Genomic DNA, 18,056 nt, shown 5'->3' with positions numbered 1-18,056 from the left:
ACTTTAAAGCAAACTAAAGCGTGTATATGTGCGTGCGTGCGTGCGTGCGTGCGTGTGTGTGTGTATCCGTTCCGACGCGCGGGGGTTTGAACTAATCGCACTTAATTTTCTTGATATCACCTTGACACACAACAATCACAACTGAACTTACTTTTTGTTGTTAACCCTATTTGGCGTGCTATGGTTGGAGTAATGCGAGCTATCGCTCACGTCCGAACTGGAACTCCTGATATCACCCTCCATCTGGAATCATACACGTGTTACGTCATTAACTTTCGCGATTTTAAATCAGCCTATTAATATTATACAGTCTAAGACCTCTCATTCTGGGAGGAGGCCTGTGCTCAGCAGTGGGACGTATATAAGCCGGGATGATGATGATGGACTAGAGACCGGATTGCTAAAGTAACACTCAAATTCAAATACCTGCCCAGTTACCTTATTGGACGTGGAACGGTATTTTCCCACTTTTAGAATTATTTTGAGTGATTGAAGACACAGTTTTAGTACTGCACATTTGGAACAAGCATCTTGTTGTTAAAAAAATATATATAAATATTTATTTGTTAGTGTCGATATTTACAGCCTTATTCATAAAAAAACCTTAATTGAGGTTTGATCGGTCTGTTACTTAGCAGACTGATTAAGCTTGTTAGACGGTTGTCAAGAAGTATGATTCATAAACGCTTGCTAGCAGTCTGCTAGTTGTTGAGCTGCTGATAGACGGATTAGACGCGTTATGTTGGCCACCTTGACAAATCAAAGACAAAAAATGGCCTAATCGATAATTAAAAAAAAAAAATTGACGGCAGCGGCAGCAAATTACCAGGAAAAAAAATAAAAAGCGAGATGTTTGTTTTCCCGCCATTTCCGATCCGCATGTTTATGTTGTGCAAAAAGCCATAATTATGTTAATCATCCTTTTTTTTCATATTTATTGTTAATTTATTGTTGCTAATTTAGAGGATTTTTAAATACAAATTCCTGAAAATAAATTGAATAAGGCTGTTAGACTTTAAAATTGATAAATATTAAAGATTTTCTTAATTTAATGTTGCATATTTTAACATTTTTAATGCACATTTGAAGCTTTTTATGTTGCATACATATAATCCGGTCTCTAATGATGACTAGTATTATAAATGCTAAAGTTTATGAGTATACATATATATGTGTGTGTGTGTGTGTGTATTTGTTACTCCTTCACGCTAATCTAATCATCATTATCAGCAATTATGTATTCACATCCCACTGCTGGGCACACGTCGGCGTTATTATGTGTAATTTTATTGTATAGTCAATAAGGTTCAAATTTAATTATAGTTATCCCTCACGATCGTATCAGTTCGGGCGGAAAGGGTTAAATTAATATTTCTTTATTACATCCCCACGTACCTGACCAGCATTGATGGCTTTGTAGGCGACCTGCAGTATCAGCCACGTCCACACCAGATGCAGTGCGAAGAGCAGACAAAGCAGGGAATTGAAGAAGTAGTAAGCCGGGAACATTGGAAGCAGCATCGGCGCTCGAATCAACGTACTGGAAATTGATGTTATATTGACGACTTGTTAGCGTAGCGGTTATACCAGCATCACTATCATCTGAGCTCTGGAGTAATAAAACTCCGTTTTCTAACCTCCCGCTCGCTCTTGGGAGTTTATCGGATCTCTCGCTCGCACTTTACAGCGACTTGTGAGCGAGATTTCCGATAACCTCCCAAGAGCGAGCAAGAGGTTCGAAACGTGGTTTTAAAGCCTCAGAGCCTAAGAATAAATAATAAGTCAGGAATTGTAACTGCGTTAGAAAAATCGCCTTGCGTGTCCTAGTAGGCGGGGCTTAAAAACCGTGTTCTGCGCGTCATTTGTCGTGCATCTGACATTGCATCACGCGCGCAACGCAAACCAATCCCTGCTTTGTTTCTGAATTTTAACCAAATAACAAGCACGTCTATTTGCAACCTCGAAAATGATTCGTATTTGAATCATAGTCGTTTTGGATTAAAGTATGGCCACTTTTTGTGTGGAATTTGTTCTGAGTTACGCTTCCTGATAATTCATTCGTAGCCCAGAAGTCATATATAATAGCGAGGCTGGAATAGTTAGCGACTGAGAAAGTGGAGGGACATCCCCCCCCCCCCTGTGAGACTAAGGCCGGCCACAGACCTACAGATTCTGTTCTTGAATTGTCTATTTGCTTACAATTATAGTAAATCGAAAATAATTTCGAGATAAATTATTTTTAAATCGTTTCCTGTATTGTAGGTGCCATCCACAAAGACGCGTGATTTTGTCAAAATTAGACATTAATGACATTGTAATAAGAACCACGGCATGCGTCATCGTGAATGACTCTACCTATAGTTATTTAATTTCAATACAATGTAATGAATTTACTACCTGCATAAAAAATAAGCAATGACCTTCACTTGACTTCGAAAACTATGACTAATAAAAACTATCCAAGTTATACTTTATCCTCTAAGGACTAAAACGCTTCAGAAATTTACGCGGGAATTATACCACGGATTTCGATTTACACCCGCAATCATGTCATCTTTGAGTGCCATTTTTTACCAATAATTTTGTGTTCTATAATGAATATCTTACCTCCAGATAATATAAAAGGGATATATGCCCAACCGAGTCACGATCCATAGTACGGTGAACAGCGCAAATATACTATCGCACACCTTCTGGTATCCAGCATATTTCGTAGCCTTTGCCGCCTGAAATAAACATATCTTCAATAAGCATACAAACAAAAGTAAGGGCGAGTATCATGTGATTTTGGTTAAAAGACCGAGTCATACTGAGTGCTTCGGTACTCTATACAATAAAGTTTCTCACCGCTATCATTGACACGTAGCGATGTGTCGTGATCCCTAACATTGTAAGCCATAATGTATAATTTGTTATAATGATCATTTTCCATACTTAACTCATTTTCTCTCTAAAGGCATAAAATTTTCAGGTCCTTTGAAATTACGCGTCGGATTTTAATGCGATTTTCACGATCAGTCAAATAATTCCTGGATAATGAACCTCGGATGGGTTCTAAAAATGACAATAAGTTTTATGATCTACACAAATCACGTGTTTAAATTTACAATGAAACTACCGATGATATTGTACCGGATAACTCACGTCTTAAATCGAGTTTAGCTCGTGCAGGGGATGAGCGGTGGCGCGCAGTGCGCGTGTTGCGGCAGCCGCTGCGTCGGATTGCTCCTAGGATGAAAGGCTACGAATTAGCCCGAAACAAAAACTCGATTTAAGACGTGATATATCCGGTACAATATCATTTACTATGTTTAAATTGATACGAAAATATTTACATTGCTTTTGATTCCATGATCAAACCTTCACCTCCTTTACCACATGCGAATACAGACGTAGTAAATAATGTTCTTCCATCGTATTTTGTCGGAAACGTTCGTATTAATATTGCTTTCTCAACTAGCTTACTGAAGTTTACTGAAGCTAATTGAGAAGGAAGATTATGAACCTATCAGACAAAATACGATTGAAACGTAATATTCGCTAAATCTGTATACAAATATATTTTCCATACGATATATAAATACTGTTTCACCATCCATTGATTAGTCTTAACTGACGGTTAAATGCGATGCCGTCTCCGCCTATTCGAAGAAAACAAATAGAGACGGCATCACATTTAACCGTCAGTTTCAGTGCTGAGCTGGCAACGTTGCATTTTTGTTAGTTTTTCTCGATTATTCCATAAAAATTTAATGAAAATTAAAAAAGTTTTCTGATAGAACACTTCCTAATATATAATTTAATGTCTCTACTCCAATAATTATTCGAGATAAACTTTTATTCCTTAAAAACGAATTAATGTTTATGACCGGTTTTTAAAGAAAATAAAAGTCCATAAGGAATAATTATTGGAGTAGACACATTAACTTATATATTGAGAAGTGTTCTATCAGACAACATTATTAATTTTCATTCAATTTTTATGGAATAATCGAGAAAAACTAACAAAAATGCAACGTTGCCAGCTCAGCAGGTACCTATAAACGCTCTTAAGACTAATCAATGGATGGTGAAACAGCCCCTTAACCTTATTTATGAAAGAAAAACCATGCCATTTCTTTTTGCAATACATGTTTGTACAGACACCTGTAATATTATCGTACAAAAATATCTGACACGTCCTACCTCTAGAAATAGATAAGAGTCGTATTAGATATTTATGCACGCTTTATTGCGTCAGATATTGGTGCTGGTGACTGTATTATATATAGTCAGCGTCAAGTATACACCGTGTTTTTCTTGACCTTAGTTCCTTGAGTATTTTATAATAGAATATAGCAATCCAGCATTTAATATATCCAGGTAAGTCCATCTTGAAGCCTCGCAAAAACAAAATGATGGATAATATCTTACGAGGATACAGCTGTAAGTATAGCAACATGCACACTCGTCCACACCTAGATCCAAGCGGGGCCCTAAGCAGGTTCAATACACCCAACTCAAACCAGACGTTAGTAAGGAATTTTGTCGACCTTAAACTGTAGTATAAGGTTAGGCGTTCAATAACTGGCCACCTTACACTAAAAATGAATTCTAGTCACCTATAAACAGAGTTCATTTTTAGTATAACGTGTCAATTACTTGCCACCCTTCAATAACTGGCTACCTTATACTAAAATGAATTTTAGTCACCTATAAATAGAATTCATTATTAGTAGGTGGCCAGTAACTGACGTTTTACCTTACGCGGCTAACCGCGCGGTTTAAGCGCACCATCTCTTTCTCAAGCAATACATTGAAAAGGGATGGCGCGCTAAAACCCCGCGGTTAGCCGCATAGCGTACGTAGCCTAGGAACAAAGGGGTACGGACACTGGGAATAATCCATTTTAGGCAGACTTCACATTCGTCCTGCTTTGTCTTAACTACATAAATAAGGACAGATGTTTGATAGACAAAAGAAATAAGTTTTTTTTTTTACATGAAACTGCCCGTGATTGACTCCTATCTCATCTGATGTTAAGTGCAGATGAGGCAAAGGTGTATCTCACTGGTTCAGTAACAGCCTATTCACTCTAGCTTTGAAGAGCCCTAGATTGTATTCATGCGGAAATACAGACGACGGGAGCGAATTCCGTTCCTTAGGAATTTCTGTTAAAAAAATCATTTTTAATACAAGATTTTTTGCTGACTGTACTTTTTATTGACTGAGCTTGCATTGTCAGTTAAACTGCATATCCGTACCAAATTTCAAGTCGGTACTATTAACCATTAAAGAATTCCCTCCTACGGAGACGATCCTGGTAGGACCACCAAGATGTCCCTACCAGATTATTGTATTGTCAAGATTGGTTTTTTGGAATCTTTTTGTATTTTTTATTTCAATTCCAAATTTTTATCTTTTACGGTCATCCCGTAAAACCTAATTGAAAACCAACACTGGGAATCGAACCCAGGTCCTCGGTATTCCGTACCGCGTGCTATACCGCTACACTACTGTTAGTCAACGGCACAGACACGAATTTCCCCTATGCACCACATATCTCAGCTTGTTTGCTTGTTTGCGTCACTGCTTAAGTGGCTAAATAAGAAACAAACAAGCTGAGATATGTGTTGCATAGGGGAAATTCGTGTCTGTGCCGTTGACCAACAGTGGTGTAGCGGTATAGCACGCGGTACGGAATACCGAGGACCTGGGTTCGATTCCCAGTGTTGGTCTTATTTTTCTGGTTTTTCTGTGCATCTTTATTTCAGTTTGTATTTTCAATTTATTGTATTGTCACCAAATATACATAATTATGTCGAATTTCAATTCAATTGGATCGCTGGAAGTGGGTGAAATTTAGCTTCCAAGATTTGACCCAAACAAATAAATAAACAGGGCAAGCTAAAGAAAAGCATGTAAAAATACTGACGTGTCCTCTAACTGACGAACCCAATCGAACATTTTTTTTTCTAGGAAACTACCCAATTCCGCCCGTGGCAGTTTTCATGCAAAATATCACTTTTGAATACCAAAAACAAAATTCCTTCGTATTATTATTTTTTAATCCTCATTTTAGTACAAGCGGCCCAAGGCCCAACACACTCGTTAGCCAAAGTCAGCCTCTCAATTTTTATTTCGTAGCATGATGGATGACGGGGGTCGGAATGAATGCTTCACGCTCCACGAATATCTGGTTTACACTATCACACTAATAATAATAATAGAAACTAAATAAACTAAACTAAACAAGAGTTCTACCACAATACAAGTAATAGGCAGTAATTCGACTTCATACTAGAGCGCCCGAATCGACGCACGCACACAGCCAAGCGTTATTTACACGGCCGCTAACCAATCTTCGCAAGACAAAACTACGCAGTGCCACGCCGCGCGCCGCGAAGTCCGCTCGCTGGTCGAGTGCTGCAGGGCTACTACGAAACTCGGAACTCGAAGTTCGTGTCGTGCGGTCCCTTTGGCACTCATACTATTTAATACTAGAGCGAGAGGGACGGTACGATACGAACTTCGAGTTTCGAGTTTCGTAGTAGCCCTGCTGTGCCGCGCCGCCCGCTCTATTCGACCCCTTTCGATTCCGTAACGTGGCTATAGAGCTCGGTACTAAATCTTCATAACAATGAGATTTTTTTGTGATAAAATTCAACAACAAGTCATTTCGAACTTGCCGCAATAGACGCAATTTTTTTTCTATTATCAACTTCATCATCCCAGCTTATATACGTCCCACTGCTGGGCACAGGCCTCCTCTCAGAACAAGAGGGCTTGGGCTATAGTTCCCACGCGGGCCCAGTGCGGATTGGGAACTTCACACGCACCATTGAATTGCTTCGCAGGTTTGTGCAGGTTTCCTCACGATGTTTTCCTTCACCGCAAAGCTCGTGGTAAATTTCAAATGTAATTCCGCACATGAATTTGGAAAAACTCAGAGGTGCGAGCCGGGGTTTGAACCCACGACCCTCTGTATGAGAAGCGATAGGTCAAACCACTAGGCCACCACGGCTTCCTTTTATAATTTATCAACTTATAATTTAATTAATAAATAAATAATCACAAAATTAACAAATGTTTTATTCCTACACCTAAAACGACACACATACACAAAAATTCTACACGCATCTGTTTTACTTTGTGTAGACGCCAACCCTAGCGCTCCGTCCAGCCGTAGGTATCTCTTGTCTATTACTTGTATTGTGGTTCTACAGGTGACCATTAAATAAGTTGCTTTCTGCAATCTCTCAATCAATTTCTATGATCACACTTCTCAAAAACGACCAATATTCGCTAAGCGTTAGCCTGATGCTGATGACTATTAATGAGACTTCACCGTGTCGGGGTTATTGGATAAATGATCCGGGTAAAACCGATTTTATAACAACTCTGTATTCCTAAATTAGGGATGGCAGAACGTTGCATAAACCATTTGCTCTATCTATAATCTATGGTCTTTGAACGTGGACTTTTTTCTGTCATTAGGTACAGTCACCTCCCACTGCGCGAAGCAGATTCCGAAGGGACTCCATTTAACTAGTGGGCAAAAGCCACTTAAGAGATCTCTCTCCAAGCAGATGTTATGCCAGGGAAGCGTTGGAAGTTGTATTTATGCGTCGGAGTTGAGAAACTGCGAGGGCACGAGGCAAGATGTTGTAGTTTCGATATTTGCTCACTAGATGGCGCTAGTAGTCGCCACAAACTCTCAACGTTCAACTACATGGAACTGTTTCTACTAAATTTCTATGATGTTAAGTGGAGTCTTCGCAGTGGAAGAAATTCTCGCTTAGAAAAATTACACTATCCTGCCGTGTCACCAAGTAACATAGTTTTAGTGCTAGTTCTAGTCTTAGTTTTTGGAGCCAAAATAAACCTTTCTTTCTTTCTGTCTTTCTTTCTAAATACTTAGTACTCGTGTAATAAAACAAAACACTGTTTGTAAAACCAAACGCGTTAAACAAACTATGTATACATATTTAATCAACGCCATTAATCAACTATTCATTCCCGGATATAAATCTATTAAATACGCTTTATTTAGCCTTAAAACCAGATTAATTTTCAATAAGCTGTTTAATTTGATTTTTAATAGCATTGACTGACAACAATAAATACTGCCTTAGTCAATTAAGTTGGCCAATAAGTAACGTCAAGGATCATTTACAATTTACCGCACGAAAAGTAGGTACGTCAATGAGTTGGTGTCAAATACCATATTTCTAATCACGGGCTCGTGACTGTAGAACAATGTAGGTACTACGTAGTTGTTATAAAATCGGTTGTATGTGGTAAGTGGCATGTCAGAGGGGTACGGTCACTCACTAAGTTTCGTCGGCGCGACAGACGCGTCATGATTGTCGCTTGCTGTAATCAAACATCGTAGGGTTCTATAGCCGGTGTATTTTTACCAGGCAGAGGTAAATCTCTCATTCGCACATAGTGACGCAGCTTGTGCGAGAAAAGGATGAGCTTGCAGGTGGTAGGACCTTGCTACCACCATCTTGCTCGCTAATCCTGCCGTGAAGCAGCAGTGCTTGCACTGTTGTGTTTCGGCGTGAAGAGTAAGACAGCCGGTGAAATTACTGGCACGTGAGGTATCCCATCTTAGGCGTCTAGGTTGGCAACGCGTCTGCAATACCCCTGGTGTTGCAGATGTTTACGGGCGGTGGTGATCTTTTACCATCAGGACACCCACTTGCTCGTTTGCCATCCAGTCGAATAAATAAAAAATAAAAAAGAGCTTATCGATCGGGATCTGAGTGTATAAAAGCTACTGAATCAAATGCAAAGGGGAAATGCTATATAAAACCTTGCAAACACCTTTTAAACATTTAATTGGTGCTAATTTATAGGAATTCTAGGGTAATTTTACGATAATTTCTGAAGCCTATGAGCTCATCAGGCCGTCCGGCGATCCAATCCTATAGAGGTGCACCGCTGGACATAGGCCTAGTACCAGCAGCCTTTCCAGCAGGCCGGACGGCGTCCTACACTACGTTTGCCGAGACGCGGTCTCTACTCAAGAACTCATTTACCAGCGGTTGACCAACCCACTGCCACTTCAACTTGCTAATTCTCTGATAGCTTCCCTATATCATCAAAAACTCACCTCCAGCAATATATCCGAGCAATCGTGGGACAGTATGACTAGGGTCCCGATGCGATGCAGGTTGCAGACCCAGCTGAACGAGAGCAGCGCGATGGTGGCGAGGTGGTGCACGAACATCTGCCAGAAGTCCTTGCGGCGCACGTCCCAGAACTGGGACAGCGTCAGCGACCAGTAGAACGCGGATGTCACCATGTAGTACCACCACACGTCATCACTCTGACCCTGGAACGTTTCAATTGGTAATGAAATGAGGGATTAGTCGTGGCCGGATTAAAATTGAATACAACATGTGCCCGACCATTTTATAAAATGACCAGCTAAAATTTACCAGCATATCCTTTAAACATCAACTATTGAATGAGTTAGACTTCACACACTAGCGTCTATCGAGCTTAGTCGTTGTACCAGACCAGACCAGCGAGTATTCTCTTAATCCACGCATATAATAACCAAAAGATGATATGAAGATCTTTCTTCTTTATGCCTCCTCTACATATCGACGGATGCGTCGGCAGATTGTATCTGCGGATGCGTCCGCCGAGGTGTAGAGGGTGGTTTTTGCTGGTCTGTGGTAGGTATTTAACGTCGGCCGATGCATCTGCCACTCATCCGTTTGGTGTCGGTTTTTCGACACGGATCAAAGGGTGACAGCGCGAACGTCTGCCGATGTGTGGACGGATCGCAATTTATCCGAAGATATGGTTGCGGATCCATCTGCCGACGCATCCGTCGATATGTAGAGGAGGCATTATCGGATACTGTTGACAGAGCAGTCGTGATCACGCACGTAGCACGTCGAACAATTCTACCCCAGTTATCCCTGGCTGTTGCTTCTCTACAAGTGTTGAGAGGAATATTTATTAGCGTATTTATCTGGTCAGTCCAGCGCGTACAATAAATAAATCCTGCGAGCATATTACTCATTTTTCCACGAGAGCGAAACCGCGGGATAAAGCTAGTATACTTCAAAATAAAGAGGTAAAACTTTAGAGGCACTCTCTACTACTGAACCGATTTAAAAAAAATATTTCACAGGTTACACAGCTACAACATCATCATGGACTACTTTTATCCCGGGAAAGGGAAAAATCAGGTACAGTTGGCTATAGCTATAGATCAATTTGGAAACATTCATACATCCGCTTTGTTTCAATTCGCATCTATATCCGCATTGTTTTTATTTTAATTTATGTTTGTCATACTTAGATATAAAACGAATCAATGAAGATAAACATTTAATCAGAGTCCTTTTTAGGGTTCCCATATCTGTCTGTCTGTCTGTCTGTCAGTCCGCTCCGCGGCTTTGCTCAGGGACTATCAATGCTAGAAAGCTGTAATTTTGCACGAATATATATTTAAACTATGCCGACAAAATGGTACAATAAAAATTTCACAAACAAAAATATAGTACAGACGTAAAGAGGGGGTGATTTTTTTTTCTCATCCAACCTCGTAGTGTGTGGTATCATTATACAGGTCTTTTAAAACCATTGTTTGCATTTTTTTCATTAAAATCGAGCCCCCCCCCTCCCTCTAAAATCTAAACCGGTGGGTGGAAAAAATTGAAAAAATTTAGGATGGTACTAAGTATATTAAACTTACAAGGAAAACTATAACGCCAAAGATTGCTTGGGAATACGGTATTTGACTGTTTTGTATATGTTTTATAAATTAAAACTACACAATGCCTGTTATCGAATAGAAAAACAATTTTTAAGCTACCTTTACAAATAACAAAGTTGTAAAGGTTTGAAATTCAAGATTAGACAGAGAAAGACATACTGGCATGTGACATCACACGCCAGTACCGCCATACTTGCTGCATAGAGAAGCGTTTGAGAAAGAGACAGGTATGTAGATTTTTCAAAAAAACACTATAAATCCAATTTTCAACCGATTTAAATGTTCTTTTCGCTAAACACTATCTGTATATCTATCTATATTTTTATAATAATATTAAGATATGGCAAAATCAGGAGTTGTCAAATACCGTATTATTAGTAGTTTAAGAGTAAATAGCAGCCTAAAGTATAAATATACCAAAACTTGGAATATTCCGTACAAAATACGAAATCCTTAGAAAAATATTACTTAATTTTTTCGTAATGGCTACGGAACCCTATTTCGGGCGTGTCCGACACGCTTTTGGCCGGTTTTTTGGTAGTAATAGCATTAATATTATATTTATTACAAACAGATAAGTCGTATCTTAAAAATCGTGTGATTTAAGTGGGCGTTACAAACAGTTTGTCGTAAATTGACAAAGCGATCTTCAGAAATGCAATCTTATCGAATTATCGCAGAGGCATCCGGAAATTAATAAACGTTTGTATCATATATTTTGTTGGACTACGGTAAAAGCAAAGAAAAGGTCATGATTGTACCAGTCAGGGTTGCCGACCGTAAAAAATCCCTCGTACTATGCAGCTAAAAATCTCGTATTTTGGCTTTCAAACCTCGTACATTTATTATTATGCATCTAAAACGTGCTAAAACCAAAATTAAGGCATTATAACTGTTGGATTTAGGACTTTTTACTCAATGAAATAAACTATTGCAAATTTCCTACGAAATAAAACCACTTTGTATCTCAAAAAATCTTTACTCAAGACTCAAAAACTCAAGTAAAATCACAAAAAACTAAATTTGTCTATATTATTACGAAACTTGGTGGTGCAAAATGTTCGTATGGCCATATTACAGTCAAGGGCAAAGATATAGGCACGGCCAAAGATGCAAAAATATGTCTACACGGCCTTAATGGTAAGTGCATAAAGTCGTGTAGGTATACATAGGTACATATTTTTGTAACTTTGGCCGTGTCGATATCTTTGCCCTTGACTGTACATAATTGTACGAGGTTGATAGTGTCCTCGTACTTCGTATGGAGGGCCACAAATCTCGAATTTGTACGTGGAACCTCGTACGTTTGGCAACCATGTTAGCAGTGTAAACACTTACATTGTATTTTATTGATTTCCGTTAACTCCGTCAAATGGCTCAGTTCATTGATAGAAACCACAAATTGAAAAAAATACCACACGCACTATAAGTTTTGTTTAGTTTTAAGATAAAGTTATAAAATTCACAAAGGACAAAATAGGAATCAGAACTGAGGACGATTTAAGAAGGTGACGAAATGGTACTGTGGATGAAGTCATCCTAAGCCACAAGAAGTAGGGATGAAAATCTAATAGAAAGATTTGAAATAAACACACACAAAACACAACAAATTAAATCTTACCTGATGTGGATACCCGATGTAGCAATGGTCAATCTCCCACAGCCAATCCTTGTCCCAGAGTATGAACATGCCATAGGAGAAGTTGTATAAGTAGAAGGTGCATCGCCACACGTTTTCGCAGAACTTGACGAGGGTCGAAGGCTTGTCCTGGGATCGGCGCAGGCGCCACCACCGCTCCACTTGCCGCTCCGTCATGTCCAGCTGTTTCGCCAGCCCACATATCTGAGGAATCGTGGACGGGTATGGTAGTAGAGAGTTTACGGTTTCATCGCATCACGGTTTACGCCGGTCTTAGGCTGCGTTTGGATTCCACCAGAGATGTGCGAGGAATGTTTGTCATGTCATGTACAGTCAAGGGCAAAGATATCTACACGGCCAAAGTTACAAAAATATGTATACATGACTTTATGCACTTAACATTAAGGCCGTGTATATGTCGGCGGCCGATCGTAAAATCCGCCAGATCACGAAATTCCTAGGCATATCGTGAAACGCCGCCATTTCATGATATGCCTAAACGTTGGCCAGGCATATCACGATGTGCCTGAGAAATAATACGGCAGATCGATTAGAGCAACGCATTCGTCGATATTCCTAGCTCTAATCCGGGCACATCGTAAAATAGTTTCTTTTTGGCCACTGGTGGCGCTGCGTATGCAATGGCGGCCGGGACCAGCTGACCGGCCGCCGTGTTTGTTTAGCGCGTGAAAAATGTCGGCGTCGCAACAAAATGATCTTTAAACCGAAAATAGTGATTGAATTCAAAAAAGAAGTGTAAAAGAAGCTTTTGAACATCAGCTCCGTTCTTTTTATGTGAATCAAACGGATTCTGTGCACAATGTGAGAAAATCATGCACGTCTGCCCGTATTTTAGAGGTTAGTATTTTGTTGATGAATGCTTTCACTAGTTGTTATTTATTTATATAGAAAAATTTAGGTACGACGAGCGAAGCGAGGAGTGGTTAGTATTAATTGTGATCACGACGCACGAGCCGAGCGAGCGAAGCGAGCGTGCCGCGGAAGCGGCCGGCGAAGTGCCAGAACCGATATGGCGGCGTTTCATGATATGCCTAGGAATTTCATGATCTGCCTAAGCTGGCCAAATCATGAAATGGCGGCGCATCATGATATGCCTAGGAATTTCATGATCTGCCTAAACGTCACTAGGCAAATCGTTAAACGGTGAGTTTTGAACGATATGGCGGATGTCCCTTAGCACGCATTATTTATACATCCTCGCTCAGCGGAAACAACTCAACAGTGCGAGGTTTTTGTATTATATACAAATCAAGGGATGGATGTGTGCGAGGAATATGTTGTGAGGGATGTGTTGCGAAGTACTCAGCAGGGCTACTACGAAATTCGAAACTCGAAGTTCGTGTCGTTCGGTCCCTCTGACACTTGTACTATTTAATACGAGAGCGAGAGGGACGGTACGATACGAAATTCGATTTTCGAACTTCGGAGTAGGCCTTCAGTCACTAGTAGCGGCCAGTGGCGCGCGCGCTCCGCTCCCGCCTTACCACACCCCACTCGCTTATTTGAAAAGAACCCGCTACACGCCCTCGCTATGCAGGGTGACACTATTTCACGGACACGGATAATACCGACCCGATATTTCGTGTGCACGCCCGTACAAACTGGTGTCAAACTGACAAGAGTTTCTATGGACGTGTACACAAAATATCGGGCCGGTGTTTCCATGTCGGTATTGTACGGTCACGCACGCGTGCATAAATATCTGATACGACTCTATTTCTAGGGCTGGAAGGACGTGTCAGATATTTTTGCACGCTCCGCTGTGGCAGATATTAATGCTGGTGACTATACGGCCGGGAAATAGTACTCAGCTACTTCACACATTTCTGGTGGAAACACAGCCTTAGACAAGTATCTCAATTGAATTAGCACAGCGTAACCCCAAGGGAAAGACAGAGTACTTTTTCTTTTTCAGGGTTTATTGCCCCTGAGCGGCACCAAAATCATGACAAATGACGGGTGAATTCCAATTAGTGAAAGATGTCACGTGTATTTAGTCAGGCAAAAGCATTTTTTTAATAAACGATGCAAACGCAATTCTAGAAGCAAGAAGCAAGCTAAAGGCCGCGAACTGTATGCCCACAGGCAACAGGCCTATACTACGAAGAGCAAAATCCGAAAATTAACTAAGATTTGAAGCAAACAAATAAATATACGAGGTGAAGTTAAAAAAAACTTCTAATAATAAAAACATGTGCAGTAGACCCGACGGACATACTACATCAGCATTTTAAGTGGCTCAATTTTAAGTGTTTAGGATTAGGGCACTCAGGTTAATAAGTGTCAAGAAAAAACTAGTGTAATACTGCCAACAGTGTAACAAATGAACAACAATGGTGTGATATAAAAAAATCTAAGTATCCAATTAAAAATCTACATAGCGCAAAGACAAAATTTCTACAACAAAGCAATCTACCTACCTACCTACAGTGTTTTTTTGAAAGCCATTAAAAAATAAAAACGTGAAATAGACACGTTTAATAGCACATCAAGTTATCACGTTACAGTAGCAGGTAGCCACAATTTGAATAGTTATTGCTATATGTACCTGTAACTATATAGGTTACAAAAAAAAAAAAAATTTTTAGTTTAAGATTTTTTGCTGTCCTTGCATATCGTGTACTCCCTTTTTAAAAAAGATAAAATTTTAAAATGCCCGTACCAAATTTCAATTTAATCCGAGCCATGGAAGTGGTTGTAATCAGACTGATAAGATTCAATACGGACAAATGCTATTATACATCACTTAACTTACAAGTTTGTACCATCAGCTTAATATGTGGTCTACCACCCTAAAGTTGATAATCGTTTGCATGTCATAAAACAATAATGCAAAAGGCGGTCTGTCAACTTCAAAGTTCGACTTTAGCCGCCGCGACTTGTACTATTATCTATAACTGTTCTGTGCTTTAGCGACATATTCATTTGTAAGGAACATGTTTAAATATTAATATACCACTTATTTGGCTGAACCAACCTATAAAATTGAAATGCCAAACGAGCTAAAAAACACGACCGCACGCGTATAGCTACATAAAGGGAAATACACACGATAATGATAACATTTACATTCAACAGCAAATCGCTACTAGGAAAGAATAGCGTGCTAACCACATGGTAACTTACCTAAGTGTAAAAAAACCTATTTAAGTTAACCTATCGCCGTACATAAACTCCCAAATATACCAATTTAAAACTCAAAACGCCAATGAATACCAACTTTAACACAGAACCGTTTGTCATGCAGGTGTTAAAAAAAGAATCGACGGTAAATCATGAGTCGTTATCGTTATCAATGCTTAAACCGGCGTTAGTTGAAAACTAGATCCGGCTTATCAACGAAATTACACTCCGTTCTTATCTATCTTACTGTAATCTGGACAAGAAACTAATTTTTCTAGGCGGTTAATTTAATCGCCACGACAGAAATAAGCTAATTTAATGGTAATATCGTGAAATGCGTGAACAGTGTTTTGATAAGCTTCGTTTAATGAAGGAAATTTTGAAATTGAAACTACATTATTTACTCGTATTCGAAGATACAATACTGATTATGAAAGACGAGTAGACTAGTAGAAATCTACATTTTTAGGGGCTGTTTCACCACCCATTGATTAATTTTATTTGACGAATAAATGTGATGCCGTCTCCGTCTATTCGAACAAAACAAACACAGACGGCATCAAATTTATCCGTCAGATAAAGTTGAGAAAGTAGTGTGAGCTGCACAGATATAGATTACAATAATCTATATCTGTGGTGAGCTGTGACTATGTCGCTTTAATTTAATGTATTTTCGATTGAAGCGATTTTAAAATTCGGTGTAAATTTGACAGCCCATATACTCGCAGGCCTCTAGTGGTATTGAATTTTTCTTCACGCTAGCAGTGTCGTTCGTAACATAGAGGCTTCAGACTTCTGTAATAGACTCCTCCGTTATTTCTTACTTACCGCACTTAAGTTACTATTAATTAGGTAAGTGTATTTTCATAATAACATTAATAATAATAACAGGCAGTGATTTAATGGCGGATATAGCGACAACTCATCGTGACCAGATTCAACTAGCGTGCTAGAATAGTTAATCTTAAACATGCAACAGTTCTTATCGTTTCATTACAAATTCTAAAAACATACAGTTACAGTTTTGAAAGTAGCCAATTCCCTTGGCCATATCCATATCCATCCCACCCGACTAATCGAGACAGTATTGAAGACAAATCGTTAGTCTGTGTCAGTTCATCCATAGGTCATTATAGGTCTCTCGCGTAAGCGACGTGGGCCACGGCCTATGGCCTCGCGGTCTAATCGTAACAATCTTGCACTTGCACACCCTAAATTAAGATCTTGCCCCGCCACTGCTCTCATTGCACGTCACTGAAGACTATTACCATCTTTCTACTCGTACCTCCAATCCCTGCTCGTAGCTTTACCAACATCAATGCCCCTAGCTACAGGCCCTACACTACGTTTGGCGACACGCGATCTCCACTCAAGAACCACTCTACTTCAACGGCCAAGAGCACCGCAATGTGACTGTCACATTGTGACATAATGTGACCTGCCTCCCCCTCCCTAGACAAATACCCTGGTCGTATCCTGTCAAGGTTTCAATACCAACCTGTGAAGGTTTTAGTGAAGAACAGGCAAAAAAAACATAGTATTCAATCGTAAAAAAATATCTTGACGAAAGTCTTGATCGTAGTCGTGCACCATCATGTAACCGTAATTGCAAGCAAATAGTAATAATTGGTCTGTAAATAGCTTAGCAAAGAGAACCTGCCCTATTTCGGTTAGCGGAGTCACGATTAAGTCATGATGACGTCACTATTTTATGGTTAAATGCCATGACGTCACAGGCAAGGCAGAGGTGTAACCTGGTTTACAAATAGGTTGCTACGATAAGCTCTACAGTTGTCAGCTATTTTTTGATTCCATGTCCTATGAAATAGCGTGTTTTCCAAGCCTACAAACGATTGTCATTGGACTTACACACCATACCAAATCCGAAGTCAACCAGACCATTGAAAGTGTTTCAAAACAACTTGCAAAATTCGACAGGTGAAACAAATAGTGATGTTTACTGTTCAAGGAGGATTACTGTCAGATAAATAAATTTACACTACAACTACTTCTCGAAACGCTCTAGAAGCTGCTACTGAGGTAAGGTATACATTTTGAAGCTTTAAGAAATAGGAAAACCGGTGAAAAACTAAAGTCATCGACATAGCTCGAAGAATATGCAAGTTGAAGTGTCAATGGGCTGACCACGATGCTCGAAGAACACAACTGTTGGGGGTGGTTCACAAGTAGCAACCACGAAGCGGAAGGCAAAACGTTGGCAGGCCTCCCATTAGGTGGACTTTTGAATTTTCAAGTGTCAACTGTCAAAGTGAACAGGTGGACGGAAAAGAGAAAACAAAATACTCTTTGTATCGAGTGACGATGCATCAACATAGCGCTAAAAAGTCATAACCGAATCGGGAATCTAATTATATTCTTATGAACAAACAAAACGTAACGGTGTTTTCATACATTGTTGAGCATACATATATTAATGTGGTCTTATTCTTATTACGGTAAATGAATAAAGATATATCTTGTTAATACTACATTCAACCGTTAATAATTTCGTTTTTAGATTGATGTTTCCTAAGATATTAATACTGATGA

At 39.6% G+C, this 18,056-nt stretch overlaps 1 protein-coding gene across 5 annotated transcripts in view; it reads right to left on the bottom strand.

Moving 5' to 3' along the window:
• The window catches only part of LOC141430994 (ceramide synthase 5-like), a 46,839-nt gene that overhangs the window by 12,530 nt on the left and 16,253 nt on the right, over nucleotides 1-18,056 (bottom strand). For 2 of the 5 annotated variants that reach the window (XM_074091912.1, XM_074091913.1), the window contains 6 exons: nucleotides 12,345-12,566; nucleotides 9,101-9,322; nucleotides 8,314-8,355; nucleotides 2,608-2,726; nucleotides 1,396-1,540; nucleotides 152-243 (listed from right to left, as the gene is read on the bottom strand). In XM_074091912.1, the coding sequence (XP_073948013.1) occupies nucleotides 152-243; nucleotides 1,396-1,540; nucleotides 2,608-2,726; nucleotides 8,314-8,355; nucleotides 9,101-9,322; nucleotides 12,345-12,566 (842 nt within the window). Of the gene's footprint in view, nucleotides 1-147; nucleotides 244-1,395; nucleotides 1,541-2,607; nucleotides 2,727-8,313; nucleotides 8,356-9,100; nucleotides 9,323-12,344; nucleotides 12,567-18,056 lie in introns of those variants that run through there. The other 3 variants (XM_074091914.1, XM_074091916.1, XM_074091915.1) reach the window with 2 other exon arrangements.

The sequence above is a fragment of the Choristoneura fumiferana genome, chromosome 9 (assembly GCF_025370935.1).
Source record: "Choristoneura fumiferana chromosome 9, NRCan_CFum_1, whole genome shotgun sequence".
In the NCBI taxonomy this organism is placed as follows: domain Eukaryota; kingdom Metazoa; phylum Arthropoda; class Insecta; order Lepidoptera; family Tortricidae; genus Choristoneura; species Choristoneura fumiferana.
This window is presented reverse-complemented; position numbering and strand designations above follow the sequence as displayed.